The 24,220-nt window shown below is 32.9% G+C and overlaps 2 protein-coding genes across 2 annotated transcripts; both read left to right on the top strand.

Moving 5' to 3' along the window:
- Positions 1 to 2,487: 2,487 nt before the first annotated feature.
- On the top strand, positions 2,488 to 5,055 carry LOC142520992 (28 kDa ribonucleoprotein, chloroplastic-like). The gene is made up of 4 exons (XM_075624168.1): positions 2,488 to 3,110; positions 3,276 to 3,377; positions 4,439 to 4,720; positions 4,816 to 5,055. Exons 1-4 carry the CDS (start codon positions 2,622 to 2,624, stop codon positions 4,879 to 4,881), a joined length of 939 nt encoding a protein of 312 aa, XP_075480283.1. The 5' UTR covers positions 2,488 to 2,621; the 3' UTR covers positions 4,882 to 5,055.
- Positions 5,056 to 8,017: 2,962 nt separating this feature from the next.
- Positions 8,018 to 11,749, top strand: LOC142520833 (autophagy-related protein 16-like). The gene is made up of 5 exons (XM_075623988.1): positions 8,018 to 8,243; positions 8,353 to 8,479; positions 9,639 to 9,820; positions 9,962 to 10,157; positions 10,422 to 11,749. Coding segments are annotated over exons 1-5 (1,527 nt in total). The 5' UTR covers positions 8,018 to 8,241; the 3' UTR covers positions 11,442 to 11,749.
- Positions 11,750 to 24,220: the final 12,471 nt, after the last annotated feature.

Below are 24,220 nucleotides of genomic sequence, written 5' to 3'. Positions count from 1 at the left end.
TCAATTAGAGTATTCAAAGATCATAGGCAGTCTGATGTATCTCATGAACTGCACTCATCCAGATATTGCTTATGCTATAAACAAACTCAGCAGATTTACAAGTAATCCTGGCAATGATCATTGGAAGGCATTAATAAGGGTACTTAAATATTTAAGATACACCTTAAATTATGGATTACAATATACGAGATATTCCGCGGTCCTAGAAGGTTATAGTGACGCAAATTGGATATCTGACACAAATGATTCAAAATCCACAAGTGGTTACGCATTTATCATTGGTGGTGGGGCTATATCATGGAAGTCTTCTAAGCAAACTTGCATTGCTCGATCCACAATGGAATCGGAATTTCTAGCTTTAGACAAAGCTGGAGAAGAAGCCGAGTGGCTTCGAAATTTCTTAGAAGAAATCCCTTGTTGGAATAAGCCAGTGTCCTCAATAATAATTCATTGTGATAGCAATCAGCAATTGGAAGGGCACAGAACACTATATATAATGGTAAGTCTATACACATCTGTCGTAGACATAATACCATAAGACAATTGATCTCTAATGGCATTATCTTCATTGATTATGTAAAATTAAAGGAGAATCTAGCGTATCCACTTACAAAAAGTATACCGAGAGATCAAATGAATTGTCTATCAAGATGAATGAGATTAAAACCCCAAAATTAAATTTTTTAGTGGATACCCAACCTAGTTGACTGGAGATCCTAAGATCTAGGTTCAAAAGGGACAACTAAATTACAAGATTGGTAGAAAAACTTTGGAGAAATCTCCTACCTATTCCTATGATAAGAGGTGTTGCCCACAAAGGGGTATGAGGCTAGGTTTTACCTTTAATGATTCCTAAGATATACTAATACGTATGTTGGAGTATAGTGAGATACTCTCCTAGGAGATCACCGGCGTAATTGCGAAGTGTGGCTGCTTCAAATATGAAAATCGCTCACGAAACCAATCTGTGTTCATGGCCGAAATGGACCCAACAGTGAGAACATAATGAAATGTTAGAAATGTTATTGTGTGAATATAATTGTCTTGGTTTACACAAAACGGCGAATAGTTCAAGGCGTCACGTCCACTAATTGCCAAGTAAATCCGATTATATCTTACTAAGGAAGGTTCAAAGCCAAAAGCCACCTAACCCGATGCAATAATATTTTGCTAGAACGCTATTTGTTGAGTCAGCATAGTCACATGCATTAATTTTCATTCATGTGGGGGATTGTTATAAAAATGAGTTTTGTACTCATTTAGAATCGATAAAATAATTTGAACGAGCTACGTAGCGAACGAAATTATTTCTCGATTACCAATTAGGGTGAATAAGAAATTAATTGAATTCACACGGCCATTTCAATTGTATGGTGGGTTAGACTTGGCCGAAAGGCAATGTCTTTTTGAATAAAAGGTGCAAGCCATTTTGTGAAATGATGTATCATTTCATGAAGTGATATGTCTTTTGATTCAAGGTTTTTCATCTATTATAAATAGGACATCCCTCATTTTATTCATTGCACCTTTCTTCTTATTCTCTTTTCTCTCTAAGTTTAGTTCAATATGCGAATTTTTAAGCATTAGCGCTTAAAGTTCAAATTTTCAATATATAAAATCTTGAGTTTGAATTTTCTAAGCTTATACGCTTAAATTCAAACTTTGGAATTAAATTTGAAAGTTGTCTTCTAGTTTTGAGTTTTTTAAGCATTTGCGCTTAAATCCAAGTTTTGCAAGATTTAAACTCTTGGAATTGGATTTTTAAGTTTAACGCTTAGAATTCGAAATTAGAAAGTTTGCATACCATATTGATAGTGTTCTAAACATCTCAAATTCGTGTGGCTTTGAAATTTGTAGTGCTACTATTTTAAAGTCGTTGTCGTTGTATCTTGGGAAACGAATTGCCAACAACCGTGAGCATCGGGGCGGAACAATATCATTTTAAGGAAAAAGAGTCAAACTCTTGCCTCGATTATTTTCTCCTAGCCATTTGGTTATCTCATTTATATTCCTTGATTTCCCAAGACAAAAGAATACCATACCAACAAAAATTGCTATAACTATGACACAAAAGAACGAAATGAGGACAAGAGAACATGAAAGAAAGGAAGCAGGAAGATTAGATCACTGGAGAAAGATATTAATGTTCTAAAGCTGAGTGACTTGCAAAGTCAGTATTCTATGAATATACAAGAACAAATTCTTCGTAAAAGATTCAATCAATAATTTATTTAGTTCTTTAATCAACTTTTTATTTATTTGTAATTTTTTATTTTGTGATTTTTTTAAAAAATTTCGTGTAAGTTTTAAAATTTTAATTATTTATAATTTGTTTTAATTATGTGCAATTGTATTATGTTTTTTAAATACCAAATTATTGAATGAAATAAAAAATGATTATTTCATCGTCATCTCACTACTATAATTTGCCCTTAGCCCAAGCAGTCCAGCCCAGTTTATTATCAGATCCATAGCATAATCCATCCTTCTCTGCTAGATATCGACTCCCCCCTTATCCTAAAACCTCAAATCCTTCCACTCTGCTTCTTCTTCCTCTTATTCTCTCTGTGCATTCAATTTACCAACGTGATTCTGTGCCATTTTTGTCTGCATAACTAAATATGGCGACAAATGGTTTCTTGGTTACAGTCCCTGCGCGTTTCACCATGTCGAAAGCTTCATATTCATACCCTTATTTATCAGTCACATTCAAACCAGTGAAATCCCATCTCTCGAGTTCTTTTTGTTGTTCTTCTTCAATCTCATTCCATTCTATATTTGCTATGAGCAAGAAAGAAACCCTTTTGAGAGTTTCTGTGATGGCTGCTCAGCAAGAAGGGAACAACCCAGCTGTTCTTGAAGAAGAACGAGGAGAGGAAGAAGAGGTTCTTCAGGGGATTGTCAACTGGGATATGTCGGAGAACGAAGCCGTGGGAGAGGAGAGTGATGGTGTCGTGGAAGCTGTGGGGGATGCTGGAGAGGATGATGGTTACGTGGAAGTGGAACCGCCTGAGGAAGCTAAAGTGTTTGTGGGTAATCTACCTTATGATGTTGATAGTGAGAAGTTGGCTCATATTTTTGAGCAGGCTGGTGTTGTGGAGATTTCCGAGGTAATTTGATTTTTTTATTTTTTGGCATTAAGATTTAGTTTTGTAGGATTTTTAGTAAAATGATTGATTTTTTTTATTTGGTTATTGGTTTTTCATTGAGTTGTAATGAGATAGATAGTTTCTTTTCAGAGATTTTGCTTTTTTAAATGTCTTGTGGATTTGCAGGTCATTTACAATAGGGAGACTGACCAAAGTCGAGGGTTTGGGTTTGTGACAATGAGCACTGTGGAAGAAGCTGAAAAGGCTGTGGAAATGTTTCATCGCTATGTGAGTTTCATAAAGAAAAATTATCAGATTGTTGGTATCTGTGTACTATGCTGCCTTATTATGGCAGATTTAGTGGTTTATGGCAATTTATAGAAATATACTGTAGTAAGTTAATCTATTTGAGAAATAGCTGTTTGATTAATTGTAGAAAGTGATAGTTCGGTGATTATAAAACTCTTGGTGTAGTTCGTGGGGACTAAGGCATGATAGTGAGATCATCCATTTGCTGCATATTATGGATCATCACGAGTTTGTTACCCTCGTTAATCTTTGGAGAATAATTTAAATAATGTAGCTCATAAAACCTTCAAATTGATTATGGTCGTGATGTGATACGTTTGGTTTATGAACTAGTTTGCATTTGTGTGACTCCAGCCCAAGATTTATGTCTGGAATCTCCATTTGTTATGCCACTGGGTATCACACGAGCAGGGCAAGTTGTTGGCAATGTGATGTATTGCTTGGGTTGATAGTATTAAGTTGTTAAGGCGTTTGGATGTGATGGAAGTACATTTCATTTGATGATTAGCTCTAGAAGGATCTCATTTGTTGGTTATTGAGATCATAGGTTGTTTTATCTATGTTTATGGGTAGCAAAATGTTGGTCTTGGAAAATGGTTAGACGAATTAGTAATCACTGCATCATACAATTGATGTGCTGGACATGCTCATGGTTAGAAGAAGTAAAAGCATTCTTTGGCTGATTACCGGGGGCTATAAACTCCCAACAAACTATATTACCCTGAGATGGCCGCTACTCTCCATACAAAATGGGACTTTTAGCTTGGGACTGAATCTAGTCCCTCTCAGGAGTGCCCAATTCTTACACATGAATCATGAATGCGATGTTTGACAAGTTCCTCGCGCTTCTGATCATAACATAGAAATTATGTCTTTTGCATTGTTTTTTTTCGTATCGAACCTGGTAGACAAACAAAAAGACAATCTTTTGGGAACTGTTACTTAGCCTTTATTCCTGCGTGTCTTGGATACTTTACTTTTTGACCCCAAATTATCATATGTTACAGCTTCTAATTACAATCCGTTCTTCTCTTGAACAGGAAATAAATGGAAGGCTACTAACAGTAAACAAAGCTGCTCCAAGAGGATCACAGCCTGAGCGCCCTCCCCGGGTGTTTGAACCCACTTACAGAATTTATGTGGGAAACCTTCCATGGGGTTTTGATGACGAGCGTCTTGAGGAGATATTCAGCGAGCACGGTAAAGTCATAAGTGCTCGAGTAGTCTCTGATAGAGAGACTGGAAGATCACGTGGCTTTGGCTTTGTGGTGATGTCAAGCGAGTCTGAAATGAACGATGCCATCGCTAACCTAGATGGACAGGTGAATCCTTTTTCCCTTTATAATATAGTATCAGGCATGCGACTGATCTCAGAAAGCAATGTTAAATTGTTGTGTCATTAATTTTCTTGATGCAGAATTTGGATGGGCGAGCAATCAGAGTAAATGTTGCTGAAGAGAGACAAAGGCGCGGTAGTTTTTGATATGCTTAAAGACCAAAACTAGAATGTTTTGTTTCGATGTTTTTGTAGTTAGATCTCTCGGTGTTCGATAACCAGAACCACGAAATGGTGTAGTAGTAATCAACAGTATGTTTTATTTGGATTGATGTAATTTTCTTGTTTGAGTTGGATATGGAGGGAAACTATTGTTCTCTATGAATGGCATATGAACTCATTGTTTGGGTATTTGAGATCCACTGAAAAAAAATGTGTAGATCTCATATGCCTGAGTAATTTTGGGTCATTGGATGATCCTTTGGAGTTTGGATATTGATCTGGTCCATGTGGTCAAAATCTGGTTTCAATGCTATTGAAAAGGAACTGCTGGTATAATCTTCTATGTTGGGAGAAGATAGGGTGATCAAAGAAGATAATTCTTGAGTTGATTAAAATTTATGATCAATTCAGTCGATGATTTGTTGCCCAACTGACATCAAAATCATAAATTTGAGATGGACTCAATAGTAAAAAAAAAAATCTCCTACTCAAAACATAATAAAAATTTCGAACTTGTTAAAAATAGTAATTAATTTTTCTCGATGCTCATACTTTAATTTTGCAAACATTGAGTGGAGGGTGTATTTAATATGTAGTTCTGATTACTTTATTAAATTATAGACTTTTGTTGATTTAATATCTTTTTATTGATTTTTATAGAAAATTAAACAGATTCAATAGAATTTTTTGCAAGGTTTTTATAGATTTTTGTATATAAATCTACGATTTTGCACCTAATTATAACATATATTTTTTTATTAATTTTTTGAACTAATAATTAATTGATATAGATAACATATTCAGTTTGAATTTCTTTTTAAAAATTTATATTAATAAATATATTTAATTATTTAAAAGTTAAACTATTTAATCTTTATAGGTATATGTGTATATATGTAGGTTTGTGTGTAGGGGTGTCAATTTGGAACGGTTGGGTGGGTTGGGTCGGGTTGACCAACAGTACTATTCAAAAATTGCCCAACTTGAAGCCGAGCCAACTCGAAAACTCTCAACCCGAATCAACCCGATAAACCCGTATAACCTGATTTTGAATATTTTAAATTTTTTTAAAGAAAAATAAATAAAATTAAAAAAAATAATACTAATATTTTAATTTAAACACATAATAATAAAATCTCTCTCATATATATGATTTAAATTTGAAAATCTAATTGCAGAAAAATAAAGTATATTTACTAAATCAAATAAACAATTATTTAAAAAAGTAAAAATGTTCAAAATAAATAATAAATTATGAAAATTTACGATATAAATATACAATATATATTTTTTAAGACATACAATATATAAAAATAAAGGCAATGTTTATTAATTATATTATTTAAAAAAATTAAAATTTTCGGGTTGACCGAACCCAACCCAAGCCGATCATTTTTTTCGGGTCAGCTATCGGGTCCAACTCGATCTGACCCGAACCCGAAAACCTCAAGCTCAAACCTGATTTTTTTCGGATTGAACTGTATCGAGTTGATGGGTCGTGTCTGATTTTGACACCCCTATTTGTGTGTATGTTTGTAGGTTTTAAAAAATGCATCATTATATTATTAATAAATTATTATTACTTTTTAACTAAAAATTGATTTTTTTAAATTTGTTTTAACATTTTTAATTAATCTGTAAAACTATCGTATATATTCACATGAAAAATATTATTTATCATTATCTGAATATATTTTTTTGTAAAAATATGATAAAATTTACATATTAATTGAAAATACTAAAAAATATTTAAAAAATCAATTTTAATCAAAAAAGTCAATAAAAATTTAATTTTATTTATTAAAAATTACTATTAATTTCCATTCTATGAGCCAATAAAATTTTATGATTTTTTTTATATTTAATGTAATAATTTTATTAATAAATTCGTTATTATAATTTTAAACTTTGTAAAATTTTAATATTAGAAGTCATAAATAAAGAAATCAAATGAAGTTTTATAAAACAAATTATATTATCAATTGTATCATAATTTTTTTTATAAATTATAACGTAAAATATTAATTTTATTTTTATTTTTTTATAATGCTTGTTGCGAGACTATTCATCTATTAAGAATCAAATAACATTATTTTTTTATCATATTTTATTATTATTGAATATTACATTCATTTGTATAAATCATAAATTAAAAAACACAAAATAAATAATAAAATTCAAAATTTCTTATGATATTAAAATAAAAATTAATAATTGAACAATAAAAAATGGAAAATCTAAAAAGAAAAAAGAAAAATGTATATATATAGATAAATTTTGCAATGAGAGAGTGACACAAATAAATGAAATGAGAGAAGATGGATGAGAAAAGATAAGATTTGAAGAGTAGGTCTCTTGTGAAATGATCTCATGAATCTTTCCCTGTGAGACGAGTCAACCTTATCGATATTCATAATAAAAAACAATACTTTTAACATAAAAATTAATATTTTTTCAAGGATGACCCGAATAAGAGTTCCGTCCCACAAAATATGACCTGTGAAACCGTCTCACACAAGTTTTTACCAAACTTGAAATGAAAGAGAAAATAAAGGCCTTATGTATGAGTTAGAAGTTTTAAAAATCCATTCAAATCTTTAAGTTGAATCAAATATAATTTTTGATAATTTATAGTTGTACATTAGTGTTTAATGTTTGTATCTTAATGAATTCCATATAGTCATTAAAAATATATTGAAAATTTGAATATATCTATCTAGATTTTTATAGAGTTTTTAAAAGTTAATATTTAATATCACTTGATATTTTTAAAACTCCTATTAATATCTATTTTTAATATAGCAAGACTTCTATAAAATATACAAAAATCTTTATTGAACATCTCTAAATTTTTAAAATTACAAAAATCATAAATCTCGTACAAGCGAATACACCCCTCTAGATCTATTTCCATCCTTCGTTATCGTTATCCACTACATTATAAGTTTGAAGTCCAAACAACACATAAAGCTAGTCACTTCCAAGATTTTTTTATTTTATATATTTTTTTTGTGCCACGGCACTTTGTTTTCTTAAAAAAAGAGGGGAATTATAAAAGTCGCATCACGTCTGTTCGCGTTTTCATAGAAGGAAAAGCGTTTTTAGCATAGACTCCAGTCTCCTTGATTGGCCACAGCAAGTTTAGAACATACATTGTTACCTTTTGCAGCCACCGCTTGCGGGGATCGGAATTCAGAAAACAATTTTTTTAAAAAAAATTCTCAACTTTTCCCTTCTTCTTCGTCACCGGATGTCATCAGTTAATCATCACTGGAAATCCCAAATCAGTGGTTAAAATCCCTGACAAAGTTTTCGTGATCTGACGCAAAAAATATATTATCCAAGATGTAATTTTTCAAACTTGTGGTCTGATTTCTTTGGCTTGTTTTCTACGATTGGTAGAATCAGCGATGAACCCTTTAGTTGTTTTCGTTTTCTGTTTCGATTTTTTCTAAGGTCGCAAGAAGAAATAGCAGTGGAAGCAATAAAACATGCTTTGAAAGCGCTCAAGAAACGGCATTTACACGAAGAAGGGGCTCATTCTCCTGCTTTCAGCGCTCTCTCTCGACCTATTCTTTCCCAGGTTGTCCCTGTTCCATACGAATTATTTTTAGGTTTGTGATTTTCAAGTTGATGCTTAATTTGTATTTTTTGTATTTTTTAACAGAATTTAGCTTTCAGATTGTTTAAGTTACTTTGGTCTCAAATGCATTTTAGTAGTGGTATATATTATTGTGTCTGAGATAATTTTGAAGATGTGTATAGGGTTCTGGTAATTTTATGCTTTAGAGAGGAACACTTTGTAGAGAAAATTTGAACGCATTTTAGTTAACACAACCATCATTTCTAATCAACTTTATTGATCATTAGTGATAATAGATTGAAAGGTTAGTTGGTGCTGAAATATATACTTTTTATGGCAACATTACTCGACTTCGAAATTCAATAATTATATCGGGCACTTATCTATATAGTGGATTGTTTCACATGAGTGAAGGTATTTAGTGTATAGTATTATTTCATTCTCACTCTCGATAGTGATGACCGAGAGGCGAGAAGGGATATTTAATTTAATACCTAAAATTTTCAAGATATGATTTGACTAGATGAGGGAATTTGAGAACTATTACTCAATTTAGAAATACTTATTTAACGAAAATGGTTTTTGCTGGGTGTGGTTTGAAATAGCAAAATTAAATAAGCTGAATATATGTTTGGAACAGAGAAAATTTCAGAATTTTAGTAAATAGTGAGGTTATCTTTGAAGGAGTACAAGAAAAAATAACACCAATGTCGGAAACATTTTATATATTTGGTTGCACTTTGAATTCAATCAGCCAAAAACCTTTATAAAAACCCCTTTTTTCATTAATGATTTGATGACTACCTATGTTAGTCCGAGTCGACGCCAGCACTCTGTCTATTTAATGCTTAGATTGCAAGTTAGGTTGTTGATTTAAAATTTCAGGTTTGTACTGAGAAGATATCTCATCCTATGCTGTTTAGAATTTTTATTAATAAGTGTTGTTTTTTTACATAAATGGGCGAAATGAAACTCTTATTGCACTGGAGATTCATTCAAAATTTTATGATGCATTTAAATTGTGATACTGATTTTATTGGTTAAGTTTGTTGTTTTTGTACTTGAAAGAGACAGGAAGGAAATAAATGCATTTATGCATGTATAGTTTTTGTGATTTCTCAAAAATGAATTTTGGATTAAGTTTGTGTTATAATCTCAGGGCTCAGAGTGGAAAGAGAAAGCTGAGAATCTCGAGTTGGAGATCCACCAGTTTTACAAAGCTCAATCTCGGCTCTCAGAACAACTTGCCATTGAAGTGGCTGACTCCAGAACTACAAAATCCTTACTGCAGGAGAAGGAATCCTTGATATCTGATTTGCAAGATGAAATTAGTCAGTCAAGGTATGAAGTTCTCATTTCTCCTTCAATTTCTTTCGTTGGAATTCGAACGGGAATTCCAATGGATATAAGTATGGGCTGAGGGGTATTGGACTTATGAATTTATTGTATCTATGTGTCAGCTTAACTTTTACTCATTTGCAGGGATGAATGTTCTCGTTTAGCTGATCTGTTAGAAGAAAAGACAAAGGCTCTAGAACTGTTGATAGATGAGCACCAGGATCTTAAAAAACAACATGAAGCAACCACTGTAAGAGCTGACAATGCTCAGGCAGAAAACAAGAAATTGATTGACCGTTGGATGTTGGAGAAAATGAAAGATGCTGAACGCCTTAATGAGGTAGTAAATCTTTTCTTGAAGCATGAAATCATCATTCATGTTAACGTAGAGAAGTATGATTTAGTTGACCGAGACAAGGACTGCCACTGTATTGTTTCATTGTCAGTTGGGATTCAATATCATGGTCCAGCTTTTAATATATAAAGTACTTATTTGGTTCGAATATATTTGTTTTCTTTCATAGTGATTTTCCAGTAGGAAACATATGTTAAACAGGCGAGAGCCAGCTTGTTACTGTGATGTATTTGCAACTTCTTGTGTTAGGCTAATGCCATTTATGAAGACATGTTGGGGCTTAAGGGTATTAGCATACAACAAATTGCCAATCAGCAAGTGGATGGTTTAGTTCGCTGCAGTGAAGAAGGCGCCGAATATTATGTTCAGTCAACCATTCCCACTATTTGCAAGCAAAGAATCCCAGCCCATGAAGGTGGATGTGCCTCAATATTATTCGAATATAATTCCGATAAGTTGTTTAGTGGAGGGCAGGACAAATCTATTAAAATATGGGATACAAGTACAGGTTCTTTGAGCCGTACTCTTCGTGGTTGCCTTGGTTCCGTTCTTGATGTTTCAATCACCCAAGACAACAAATCTGTCATTGCGGCTAGCAGCGCAAATAATTTGTATGTATGGGACATAAGCTCTGGTCGAATAAGGCATACTCTCACTGGCCATGTAGACAAAGTTTGTGCTGTCGATGTCAACCGAGTCTCTAACCGTAATGTTGTGAGTGCAGCTTATGATCGCACGATAAAAGTTTGGGATCTTCGGAAAGGCTACTGTGTCAATACCCTAATCTTTCACAGCAATTGCAATACTCTCTGCTTTGGCATGGATGGACGGACCATTTGTTCTGGTCATGTAGATGGAAATCTGCGCCTTTGGGATATTCAGACCGGAAAACTTCTGAGTGAGGTCGCTGCACATTCTTCTGCAATTACATCTCTATCATTATCAAGAAATGGAAATGTTATCTTGTCTAGTGGAAGAGACAACTTGCATAACTTATTTGATATGCGTACTCTCGAAATCTGTACAACATTGAGAGGTAACGGGAATAGAGTAGCATCTAATTGGAGCAGATCATGTATCAGTCCTGATGAGGGCTATGTGGCTGCTGGATCTGCTGATGGGTCTGTACATATTTGGTCTGTAGCGAATGCGAAAATAGTTAGCACACTCAAGGAGCTTTCATCTCCCATATTATGCTGTTCATGGAGTAATCTTGGGAAAACTCTGGCTGTCTCCGACAGGAATGGTAACATATGCATATGGACTTAATAGTATTTTCCTACGAAAATCGCTCATGTTTGATGAAGACAGCTCAACTTCAAAGTAAGCTTCCTAAAATCATTTTTCCTTGGCTGTGAATAAGATTATTTGTGATTATTAATTCTTGAGCAAAGATTTGTAGGTAGAAGGATGAAACTGTAAAGTAGAGCCTAAAGTGAAGTAGAGTATTGTAAAGATTGGTATTAGTACGAGCTTTGGCATTGATTGTTTATTATGAAGTTTGGTATCTTTGTAGCCACTTCCGTCATATAGTCAGGTATTGTTTATATATCATTCTAAATGTTGGCATTTCTTCATTTCTGCGTTGAGTATGTCACGTCACGTACTCAGAGCATATCGATTTACGTTGCTCAACAATAATCATCGTAGAACAATAAGTTTCGAACTAAATGCGGAAGCGCGTACAACTGAAATTACATAAATCTAATTGTAAATGCATGGACTTGAAATCATCTTCTTCGCCATCTCCAAAATCTGGTTTGCTCCTCATCTTATTAATCTCGTTCTTATCTGAGAAGGGTCTGGGAAGGGAGTTAAGAGATGAGTGTTTGGTTAAATATTCAATAAATGAGAGTCGATCGAACACAACAAATTCACGAGTTAGTAGAATAAGAAAATTTATTTCCCATTTTTGTTTAGTTGGCTCAATTAATCACAAGAAAATTACCCACACCTAATGAAAGAAGCCGACTACATCTTGGGAAGGGAGTTAAGAGATGAGTGTTTGGTATGCCATTGAAGCATGCGATTTGTAGTTCTGAGCAAGAAGAAGAAGTTGAACAAGTTAGTAGATCAGAATCAACAATATGATAAAAATACTCAAAAATTAAAAGTTAGTATATGAAAATCAAAATTTGAAAAGTTTATAGACCAAAACTCAAAATCGAACAAGTTAATAGACTAAAAAACTATTTTCCTGATTATTTGTGAAGGGAATTTATTACCCAAGTATTTTTACTTATTGATATGATTTTGAATATTTAATTATGGTTTTGTTTTTCTAGATAAAGTGATAGTTAATGTGATAATTATGCTAAGATTTTTGTCGTATGATATCTTTGTTTAAAAAGAGTTTGTTTCTAATAAAACTCCTACTTTCCATATTGTGTAGGTTTTCTTGTTGATAAATCCTAGGGTTATAAATAAGAGGATTCATCTCATGCAAAGGGTAATGATTTACGCAGACGAACATACATACTCTTGCACCTTTGCACGCCATAAACTTTAGACAAAACAATCTACAAGGTTGCTGATGATCGAAGAGTGCTGAATCCATGTGTTGCCGTAATTGTTGGAGACATCTGCAGACAACAATTGTGAAGAGTTGGTTGAAGATTTGTTTTTGTTGCTCCGATTTTGGCATCGTGTTTTGCTTTCTTAAATACTGTTTAAGTGTCGTTATTTGTTTTAGGAAGCTTTTGATTTTCTCAACGTGTTTAGGAAATTGTTTTTTGATTAAAATCACTACTGTTAATTTTTGTGTAAACTCGTTGGTTTTTTACTGATTATTTTTGCCCTAAGGCACCGCACAATTATTTATACTTACTTGTGCAAAATTTATTACGTTCCATTTTATTTACTTAAAGTTAATTTATGTATGAAATAATATATTTTATACTAGGATTAATAAATTTAAATTGCCAAGTGTATATCAATATTTGTAAAAAAAAATGAACTCTAGTTATATTTATAGAAGCAGAATTAGAAAATATGATGCATATTTATTTATATGTTTTTAAACAATTTAATATACATCATATATAAAGATTTTATCATAATATTTAAGATTCAAACATATTAGTTTAAGTGATAATATAATTAATAATAGAATTATTATCAAATAGAAATTTGAATTAAAATAACAATTATACAGGAAATATATTTAAATTAGAATTTTAAAACACATTTGCATTGACATGTTTATATTTATTAATAGGGAGTAATTGTACCATAAACAAGCATCTTTGATCATATGATATTCTTGTTTTTATTATTATTTTTTTGGTGATATTGTTGATCAATTTTCAGTTTTAGTTCACTACGTTGAATTTTTTTTCGATTTTAGTTATTTTACCAGCATATTAACGAGACTTTCGATACAACAGCAGTGTTCGTCGCTAAATCGAAAAAATGCAATTTAATGTATTAAGACCGCAGAATTGACAAACAACATGATTGAAAACAAAAAAAAAAACGTAAATTATGAATTAAAAAATGTAATTTTCAAATAAAAAATTAATTAATATTTCTATGCTACAAATAATTATAATATCTCGAAAATGAAATATTAAATATCCGGTCAATTGTTTCTAAAAGATTAAATAATAATAATATCTCGAACAAGAAATCATCTCTCTCTATATAAAATTTTGATTCTTGCAAGCATTGCTTGAAGATTCTCCTCGACGAAACATCAAAGATGAACTGATTTTTTTGGAGATTAGAGGCAGGGATGTCACGTCTCAAGTTGAAGATACCGTTGAATGCCACGTTTTTACTGAAATTCTTGAGGATCCTGATAGTTTCTCTCCTCTCCTTTGAATTCTTAAGTACCCAGAGGACCATTCTTCTGGCGGAAACTATGGTTATTTGGAGGAAGAAATAAACAACATTGACTCTGTTAGTTGTCTCACGTCGGTTGGATAAAATCTCTATGATTTGCATATATGAACTTGAACAATCATTCCCATTTGAGCTAGTTTTGGGGTTGAGTTAAATCCAAGTGTCACACCCCAAGGACGGGGTTGGTCGACACCGATGTTCTCTCAAATTTGCATTCGAAAACAACAAGCCTCACAAGTACAAAATTCAGAAATCAGTCTTTTTATTCATAATACTGAATATTTTTTTGTCTGATACAAACTCAAATAACTAATGTTTTACAGCGAAAATTTAAAAACCAGACATAACAACGTCTTAACAGATGCAGCGGAAAAACATAAATTAGAATTGAGAGACAACAGTCTTCTTCACCAGCCCCATAACTGATTCTGCTCTTCTTCTTCTAATATTTTTTCTTTGTTCTTATTTGAGATGGGTTTGATGGGTGAGTAATATGGTCGTCACTCAATAAGCAGAGGTGAGAAAAACTCCCAGTTTTCAAAACAATTTTCAACAGAAACATTAATACAAATAATATACTGAAACTCTTACTTTGAGAACCGGAATCGGTATTCATGAATAACATGTTTCAGAACAGAAATCAGAACTTAATATTTAGCAAGTAAGCACTGAGCACGTTTGTGAATTTTATGGCTAAACTGATATCAGTCCCCTATATGTTATCTCCTCTAAAGGAAGAGGCCAGTAATCAGTAATCAGAATTCAATAATCAGGAATGTTTCAGAATATATATTCCTACAACTAGTTCACTAGGTTTCAATGCTTCAAAAATTAGAGATTAGAAATAAAAAATACATATACTTTGCTTCCAAAACAGAAATTATCAAACTGGTTTCAAGATTTTTATACATAAGCCCACTTACAGTAATTTGCTAGAAAGTTTCGGTTGAAGTCTGGAATCTGCTTGCTCTCGCTACTGGATTTTTCTGCTCGAAAAAGGCACTCTCTTAGCTCGAATTTCAAGTGATAACTCAAGATTTGTGTCACACCAATTCAGAGATTTGAGGGTGTTATTTATAGGCAAAATTATGACTGTTATCCTACCAATTAATGGCCATAATCTGCCATTATGTGTCATTAACAGCTTTTATTCCATGTTGAATGCTTCAGTTACAATTCATAAGCAGAATCAGTAGCTGTCTGCTAGAATCTCGCGCTATTGAACTCTTCTGCTGCTGGAATTGTTAGCTGCTGAAATTTTTGCATTGCTGCTGAATATTGCTAGCTGCTACAAAATACTAGCTACTGCTGAAAATTCGGGTTCTCACACCAAGTCTCAATCTTAACATGGTATCAGAGCTCAGGTTCCACCGTTATGTGTTGGACTGCTCATAGTTGGATCATTTGTAAATTTCACACTCCTTCATATATAGACTTGGACAATCCTTCCCTCTTGAGCTAGTTTTTGGGGTTGAGTTAGGTCCAAGTCTCAATCTTAACATGGTATTAGAGCTCAAGTTCCACCGTTATATGTTGGACTACCCATGGTTGGATCATTTGTAAACTTCAAGCTCCAAATATTCATTCTTGAAGGTGAAGGTTTGTGTTAGTTGTCTCACATCGGTTGGATAAAATCCATTAGAGTTGCATATATAGATTTGGAAAATCCTCCTTTCTTGAGTTAGCTTTTGATATTGAATTAGATCTAAATCTCAATCTTAACAAACTCCAAATTTGAAGAGTTTTGATTTCTTGCAGATGTGGGCTAAAGCAGCTGCTGACTCTAGTCAATGGCGACTTAAGGCTTCACCGAATGGGCTACCAAGTCTTGGAAGCACTTTTATATCAGCATGGAATGTTGTAGTAACTAGCCTGATTTGTATCTTGATAAATAGATATTTTCGCTGCGAATGGACGAAGATGACATCGATATAGGGGACGACGTGGCACACGGGGAGGATTTAAAATGACGCCTAGGATGCCTGGCTTTTGTAGGCGTCACCAGAGCCAGCGGCATTGATTTTCGGCCGAGAAGACCAGCCTGAAGTTTGTTTCATTTCACTTTGTAAATTCAAGCTGGCAGGTACAGGGCATTGCCTTCACAAGTGTGGGGATTTTTTAAGATGGCTAACCAGTATTAATTTCATGGTTGAGGGCACATTTGACTTATATTTGCATCTATATATAGAGATTACCTTTGAAAGGTGATGTATGAAATTAAGGATGTGTAAGAATTCGATTAATAACAAACCAAATTAATTCAGAAATTCAGTTTTGAAGTTTAAAGAAATCTGTTAATTCAATTCGGTTTTGGTTTTAGTAAAAAAAAAAAAAATGGTTAATGGAATTAACCGAATTATTAAATAAATAATTTTGATTTTTTTAAGCTTTATATATAATTTATAATATTTTTATAACATTTTATATTTAATATTATACATAATTATTTTTATTTTTAATTTTTTATGAATGATATGTTTTACTATGATTAAAATAGAATATTTAAATTATATATATTCTAAATATTTTTTTAGAAAAATCGATTAATTCACTTAGTGACCGAGACAACTGATTGTAACTCGGTTTTAGTGAGAAATCGGTTTGGTTCGATAAGCCTCCAACAATTCGATCAAATCAATTTTTGGTTCGATTTTTGACCGAATTAACCGAAGACTCACCCTTATATGCAATCAGTCAAGGATTAGATATTACCTTGGAAAGGTGATTTATGAAATCTTCACTTTTCGTCTTCCGATTATCTCCATTCTAGTCTCCAATAAACACCCAAACAAGATCAGCATATACTCGTGCATCCAAAAGTGGGCATCCCTCTCATTTTGCACCTCATATTATCATTTGGACAACTTTATTTTATTAAACCCTTCAACAAATTTTTCTTTGATAGAAACTCTCACCTACATTATTTATTTATTTAACCTATTTAACAATAACAACTTTAAATTTTTGAGTAGGTCTCTTGTGAAACGGTCTCACGAATCTTTATCTATGAGACGGGTCAACCCTACCTATATTCATAATAAAAAGTAATACTCTTAGCATAAAAATTAATATTTTTTCATGGATGACCCAGATAAAAGATTTGTTTCACAAAATACGATCCGTGAAACTGTCTCACACAAGTTTTTGCCTAATTTTTTTTGAATATTTCAACCTATTTTTAAACGTACGATATATTTAATTTGCTAGTGCCTACAAACCTTCAATTTTTTCTTTAAAAAAATAGAAATCTAGGTCCCAACTAGAGGTATAAACGAGCCGAATATGACGAAAATTTGAAGCCTGTAATTAGTTCTATTCGACTTCGAGCTCGATTGGAAGTTCAAAATTTTTAAAATTTTGGCTCAAATTCGGTTCGAATTAAGGTTTGGATTCGACTCGAAAGATTTGAACATGTTCGCAAACTATTCAAAATATTGCTTGAAAATAAACATTCGAAAGGTCCTAAATTTATTTATTTAATATATAATTGTCTTACATTAATAAAATCTTAAAGCTCGCGAGCGGTTCCTGAATTATTGAAAAAAATAATTTATGCTCGAGTTCGGTTCGAAAATCTGCGTGTTCGAATCGAATTCAATAAGCTGAATACGAATCAAATATTTTTCGAGTTGGCTCAAAAAATTTGTGAACCGACTCAGTTCGTTTACACTCTTAGTCTCAACTCTTTAACATAGCTGGACGTGCTTTATCAATTTAATTTTGAAGTAATGTACTAAACTTTGAAAAGTTCGAATTGGGAATATTATTTTTGTATGTCATAATCAGTTGTGCTAATATTTGGAATACCAATGACTTGAGACTTTTTAGTATTTCAACCACTTCATATACCAGAGCTTCTAAATTCTACACGGCCAATGAAAAATGGCCTCCATACAAATATACTCAAATTTCTTGGAACCAAGGTCTAAGTTTGAAGCCATGATCCCCCATTGCTGTTCTTGGCTCCTTGTCTTTCTCCATATGCAAATGAGATAAAGAAGAAGTAACTTTCGCAGTCGTTACCTTCCTCACGAGCAGTCTCCACCGCGCGGGCATCCCTTCCATCTTGCTCGGCTTTTAACTTAAAATGTCTGATAGAACGTTACAGGTTTTATTCAAATCCTCCGACCTGATTTAAGCATTAAGGGTCTAAAGGTAAACCCGACTATGATTTTCAAGAACATTGAAACCAAAATCAGAACTAAAATCTTTCCTTGACTTTAGCTTCAAAATCAGCTCTCATAATATATAAATTTAAGACATAAATGTTAAAAAAATAGTTTTACCATCTCACATATTGTATGACTATTTTATTGGATGTTTAATAATGAATCATATTAGCAACTTAAAAAAAAATTATATCTCAGAAAAATTTATAAATACAATACACAAAATTTGGTATTATGTGATATTTTGATTGATAATTTTTAGATTTCTATATATGTTTTACATTATTTATGAAATTTAAGAAGAAAAAATTCACAGTCAAATAAGTGGCATAAATATTACATATAATTTGACTGTGATACAACTCTAAAATTTAAAAAACAAATGATTTCGACTGTTCAATACTATGACCTATTTGATATTAAAATGGATCATAGAAAACAAATAATTTGAAATGTCCAATGTACATACATATATAAGCATTAAGCACATACAAATACATAAAATATATATAATAATGATTCGTATATATCTGAAGACTTGATGAAAAATATAAATTATATATTATTAAAATATTAACATTCATAATTGTTGATATAAATTCTCCTAAATAATATATTAAACTCTTTACTTTCAATTCTTAATTAAAAAAACCCCATAAAATATGTTACTATTAAACTTCATATTATTATATACTTATCATGTTATTCTACTATTGAATATATAATTTTTTCATATAACTTCTTGTTATATTATAATTTATTACTTAATTAGAATATGCACTTAAAAATATAATTAAAAAATTACATTAAAATCATAAAATAACATACATAGAGAAAATTAAAAGGATAAAATATTTAAAGGTAGTATAGAGATAGATTATTTAAGAAAATTAATATAGGGGTTACATTTTATTCTTGAAATGATATTATTATTACAATCAATATATATTATAGTAATAATTCATTAGCATTTGTTAGACTATTAATTATTTATCAGATAGAGTAAATATAAAATTTTAATATTTAATTTCTGTCCTTACAACAATTAGAATTTTACATATATATTCTTATTGAGTTTTTGGATTTGTATTGATAATGATGTCATTTTTATATTTTGACAATTGAAAAATAGGGATCCATACTTTTATATAGAATATAGAAATTCATTAGCATTTGTGAGACTATTAATTATATATTAGGTGGAATAAATATACAATTTTAATATTTCATTTTTCTATATACCCATAAAAGTGTGGATGATGGAAAAAATTTCAATTGTAAACGGGCGTGAGAAAATAAAGTTGAGTTACATTTTTATTTTAGTTTGTACGTAATAAAGTAAGTTATCTCAATGTTCTTAGATATCTTAGATAATTTTTTTAAAAAGTCACTGTTAAATTTACTTAATATTACTATTAATTATTTTTCTCATTTTAATAATTTTCTTGGCTTTTATTTAAATTATAAATTAAATTAATTATGCTATTTATTTGGCTCATTTTAATAATTTTCTTTGAATTTCATTGAAATTATAAATTAAATTAATTTATTGTGCTATTTCACTATCATTTTAATAATATCATAAAATATTAATCTCTTAAAAGAATTCGGAGCGTTTAGCTATAATAAAAAATTTAAAGATTTTAGTACTACAATTTTTTTTAAAAAATATATATATCAAACAAATTTATAAATTCAATAAACAAAATTTGATATTATTTGAAACATCTATAAGAATTTTTAAGATTTAGACATTAAGGGTCTAAAGATAAACATGTCATTGGTTTACAAGAACATTGAAACAAAAATCAAACTAAAATATTTTCTTAACTTCATTTCCAAAATTAGCTTTCATAACATATAAATTTAAGACATAAATGTTAAACAATTAGTTTCACCGTCTCATATATTAACGACTATTTTATTTAATATTTAAAAATAGATGATAGTAGCAATTTTTAAAAAAAATTATATCGCAGAACAAATTTTGAAACCTAGCTGCAAGTTGGTTCTTCACAGGCGTAAAAGACTTGACAATGTCACGCCCAGGGACGGGGGTTGGTTGACACCGGCGTTGCTCTCAAATTTACATTCGAAACCAACAAGCCTCAGAGTACAGAATTTAGAAACCAGTCTTTTATTCATAATACTGAATATAAATCAATTGTCTGTTACAACTCGAATACTAATGTTTTACAGCGGAAATGTAAAACCAGACATAACAGTGTCTTAACAGATACAGCGGAATTAACATAAACATAAACTGAAAACAATAATCTTCTTCACCAGTCCCAGAACTGGATCTGCTCTTCTTCTTCTAATATTTCTTCCTCGTTCTTATATGAGATGGGTTTGGTGGGTGAGTGATATGATTGTCACTCAGTAAGCAGGGGCGGGAATAACTCCCAGTTTTCAAAAACCATTTTTACAGAAACAGTAATACAATAATGTACATAAAATACTTATTTTCAGAACAGTGATCAAAATTCAGAGATCACAGGTTTCAGAACAGAAATCAGAATTAGTAAGCACTGAGCACATTGGTGAATTTCATGGCTAAACTGATATCAGTCCTCTATATGTTCTCTCCTCTAAGGGGTGAGGCCAGAATCAGAATCAGAATTCAGAAATGTTCAGAATATGTATTCCTACCATTAGTTCACTAGGGAGTTTCAGTGCTTCAAAATCATATATCAGAAATCAATCATACAGAAACTGAACTTTAAAACAGAATTATCAAACGGATTTCAAGATATTTATATATAAGCCCACTTACCGTAATTTGCTAAATATTTCGGTTGAAGTCTGGAAATCTATTTGTTCTTGCTACTGGTTTCTACTGCTTCGAAAAATGCTACTCTCTTCGCTCTAATTTCAAGTGATCTCAAGATTTTGGTAACAACCATTTCAGAGATTGAGGGTGCTATTTATAGGCCAAAGTATGACTGTTAGCCTTCCAATTAATGACTATAATCTGCCATTAACAGCCTTTATTCCATGTTAAATGCTTCAGTTACAAGTCCTGAGCAAAATCAGTAGCTATCTGCTGGAATCTCGCTACTGAAGTCTTCTGCTGCTGGGTTCCGTCTGCTGTATTTTGTCTGCCGGATTTTGGTCTGCTGGAAAATAACATCTTCTGAAATATGAGTTGCTGCTGGAATTTTGCTAGCTGCTGCTACTGCTGGAATTTCAGGTTCTCACATCCCTTCCTCCTTATGAGAAGTTTCGTCCTCGAAACTTAGCTATACATGATCTTCAAAGATATAAGGGTATTGTGCTCGCATCTTTTCTTCCATCTCCCAAGTAGCTTCTCTTTCGGTATGGTTGGATCATTATACTTTGACATATGGAATAGTTCGTCGTCTCAGTACTTGGTCTTTGAAATCCACAATTCGAATCGGAATTTCTTCATACTTCAGCCCTTCATTTAGATTGCACTCCACCAGAAGTGGTCCAGCTTCCAGAATGTGACTTGGATCAGAAATATATCTCCTCAGCTGCGAGACGTGGAATACATTGTGAATTCTTGACATGTTGGGTGGAAGTGCTAATCTATAAGCAAGTGTTCCCACTTTCTCAAGAATTTCAAATGGTCCGACGTATCTGGGATTCAGTTTCCCAACTTTATTGAATCGGATTACACCCTTCATGGGTGACACTTTTACATATGCCTTCTCTCCAACTTCAAATTCCACAGGGTCTTCTTTCATGTTCGCCCAGCTTTTCTGTCGATCTTGTGCAGCTTTTAGTCGCTCTTTGATCATAGTAACTTTATCCACTGTTTCTTGGATCAGTTCGGGTCCAACAATGGCTTTTTCCCCTACTTCATCCCAATACAGTGGTGATCGGCACTTTCGTCCATACAGAGCTTCGTATGGTGTCATTCCAATACTACTTGTGGTAACTATTATTGTAAGCAAACTCGATTAAGGGCAGATGTTCACTCCAATTACCACTGAAGTCTAGCGCACATGCTCTCAGCATATCTTCTAGAGTTTGAATGGTCCTCTTTGTTTAGCCATCGGTCTGAGGGTGATATGTCGTACTAAGAGTAACCTTAGTCCCCATAGCTTGTTGAAAGCTCTTCCAAAATCGAGATGTAAATCTAGGATCTCTGTCTGACAGTATGCTAGCTGGAACTCCATGCAATCGTACGATCTCATTCATGTACAATGTGGCTAGCTTGTCCAAATTATAATTCATGCGGACAGGTAAGAAATGAGCAGATTTCGTGAGTCTGTCTACGATTACCCAGATACCGTCATGATTTTGTCTAGACTTTGATAACCCGACAACAAATCCATGGAGATATGTTCCCATTTCCATTCTGGAATTTCTAGAGGTTGCAGAAGTCCTCCAGGTCTTTGGTGCTCTGCCTTGACTTGCTGGCACACATGACACTTGGAAACAAACATTGCCACGTCTTTCTTCATTCTACTCCACCAAAAATTTTTCTTCAAATCTCTGTACATCTTGGTACTGCCAGAATGGACTGAAAATTTCGACTTATGTGCCTCAGATATTACTTCTTGTTGAAGGTTATCGATGTCTGGTACGCACAATCATCCTTTCATCCACAAGATTTCTTTGTTATTCGTCTCGAAATCTGGTGATTTCCCTTCTTTAACTTGCTCTTTTAGTTTCACCAACGCAGGATCTCTATCCTGACTTATCTTGATGGTCTCTCGAAGACATGGTTGTGCTGAAAGTGATGTCAGGATCACCTTACTCATATTCTTTCGACTTAAAGCATCTGGCTACCTTGTTGGCTTTGCCTGGGTGGTAGCTTATTGTCAAGTCGTAATCCTTCATGAGTTCGATCCATCGTCTTTATCTCATATTTATTTCCTTTTGTGTGAACAAATATTTGAGACTTTGGTGATCGGTGAAAATCTCACACTTGGCTCCATAAAGATAATGTCTCCAAATCTTAGTGCGAATACCACTGCAGCTAGTTCGAGGTCGTGCGTTGGGTAGTTATGTTCAAACGGCTTCAACTGTCTTGACGCGTATGCTATCAACCTTCCCTCTTGCATGAGTACACATCCTAAACCTTCTTTAGATGCATCACTGTAGACGGTGTAGTCCTTACCTTCCATAGCTAATACCAGCACTGGTGTGGATGTAAGCTTCTTCTTCAAAGTCTCGAAGCTTTGCTCACATTTTTCACTCCATTGAAACTTAGAGCTCTTCTGTGTGAGCTTGGTGAGAGGTATGGCTATTGAAGAGAATCCTTCAACAAATTTTCGATAATAGCCTGCTAATCTCAAGAAGCTTCGAATTTCTGTCACATTCTTTGGTCTAGGCCAATCTGAGATTGCCTCTACTTTCTTAGGGTCCACAGATACTCCTACTGCTGATATTATGTGTCCCAAGAATGCGACGCTCTTTAGCCAGAATTCGCATTTCTTGAACTTGGCGTACAGTTCATTTTCTCTCAGCTTCTAGAGGGTGAGACGAATATGTTCCTTGTGATCTTCTTCACTTGACGAATACACTAGAATGTCGTTGATGAATACCACAACAAACTTGTCAAGAAACGGTTTAAACACTCTATTCATGAGATCCATGAATACTGCCGGAGCATTTGTTAATCCGAACGGCATCACCATGAACTCATAAAGTCCATACCTTGTTCGGAAGGCTGTCTTTGGAATATCGTCCGTCTTGACCTTGAGTTGGTGGTAGCCTGACCTTAAGTCGAGCTTGGAAAAGACCGTAGCTCCCTTGAGTTGGTCAAACAAGTCATCTATTCTTGGAAGCGGATGCTTGTTTTTGATTGTGATCTTATTCAGCTCTCTGTAATCAATATACATTCTCATGCTTCCGTCCTTCTTCTTTACAAATAGGACAGGAGCTCCCCACGGAGATGCGCTTGGTCGGATTTGCTTCTTATCCAACAATTCTTGAAGTTGCTCTTTGAGTTCCTTCAACTCTGCCGGAGCCATTCGGTATGGTGCTTTTGAGATTGGTGCAGCATTGGGCACTAAATTAATCTCAAATTCTACCTCGCGGTCGGGAAGTTCGCCAGGGAGT

The sequence above is a fragment of the Primulina tabacum genome, chromosome 12 (assembly GCF_025594145.1).
Source record: "Primulina tabacum isolate GXHZ01 chromosome 12, ASM2559414v2, whole genome shotgun sequence".
Classification (NCBI taxonomy): Eukaryota; Viridiplantae; Streptophyta; class Magnoliopsida; order Lamiales; family Gesneriaceae; genus Primulina; species Primulina tabacum.
This window is presented reverse-complemented; position numbering and strand designations above follow the sequence as displayed.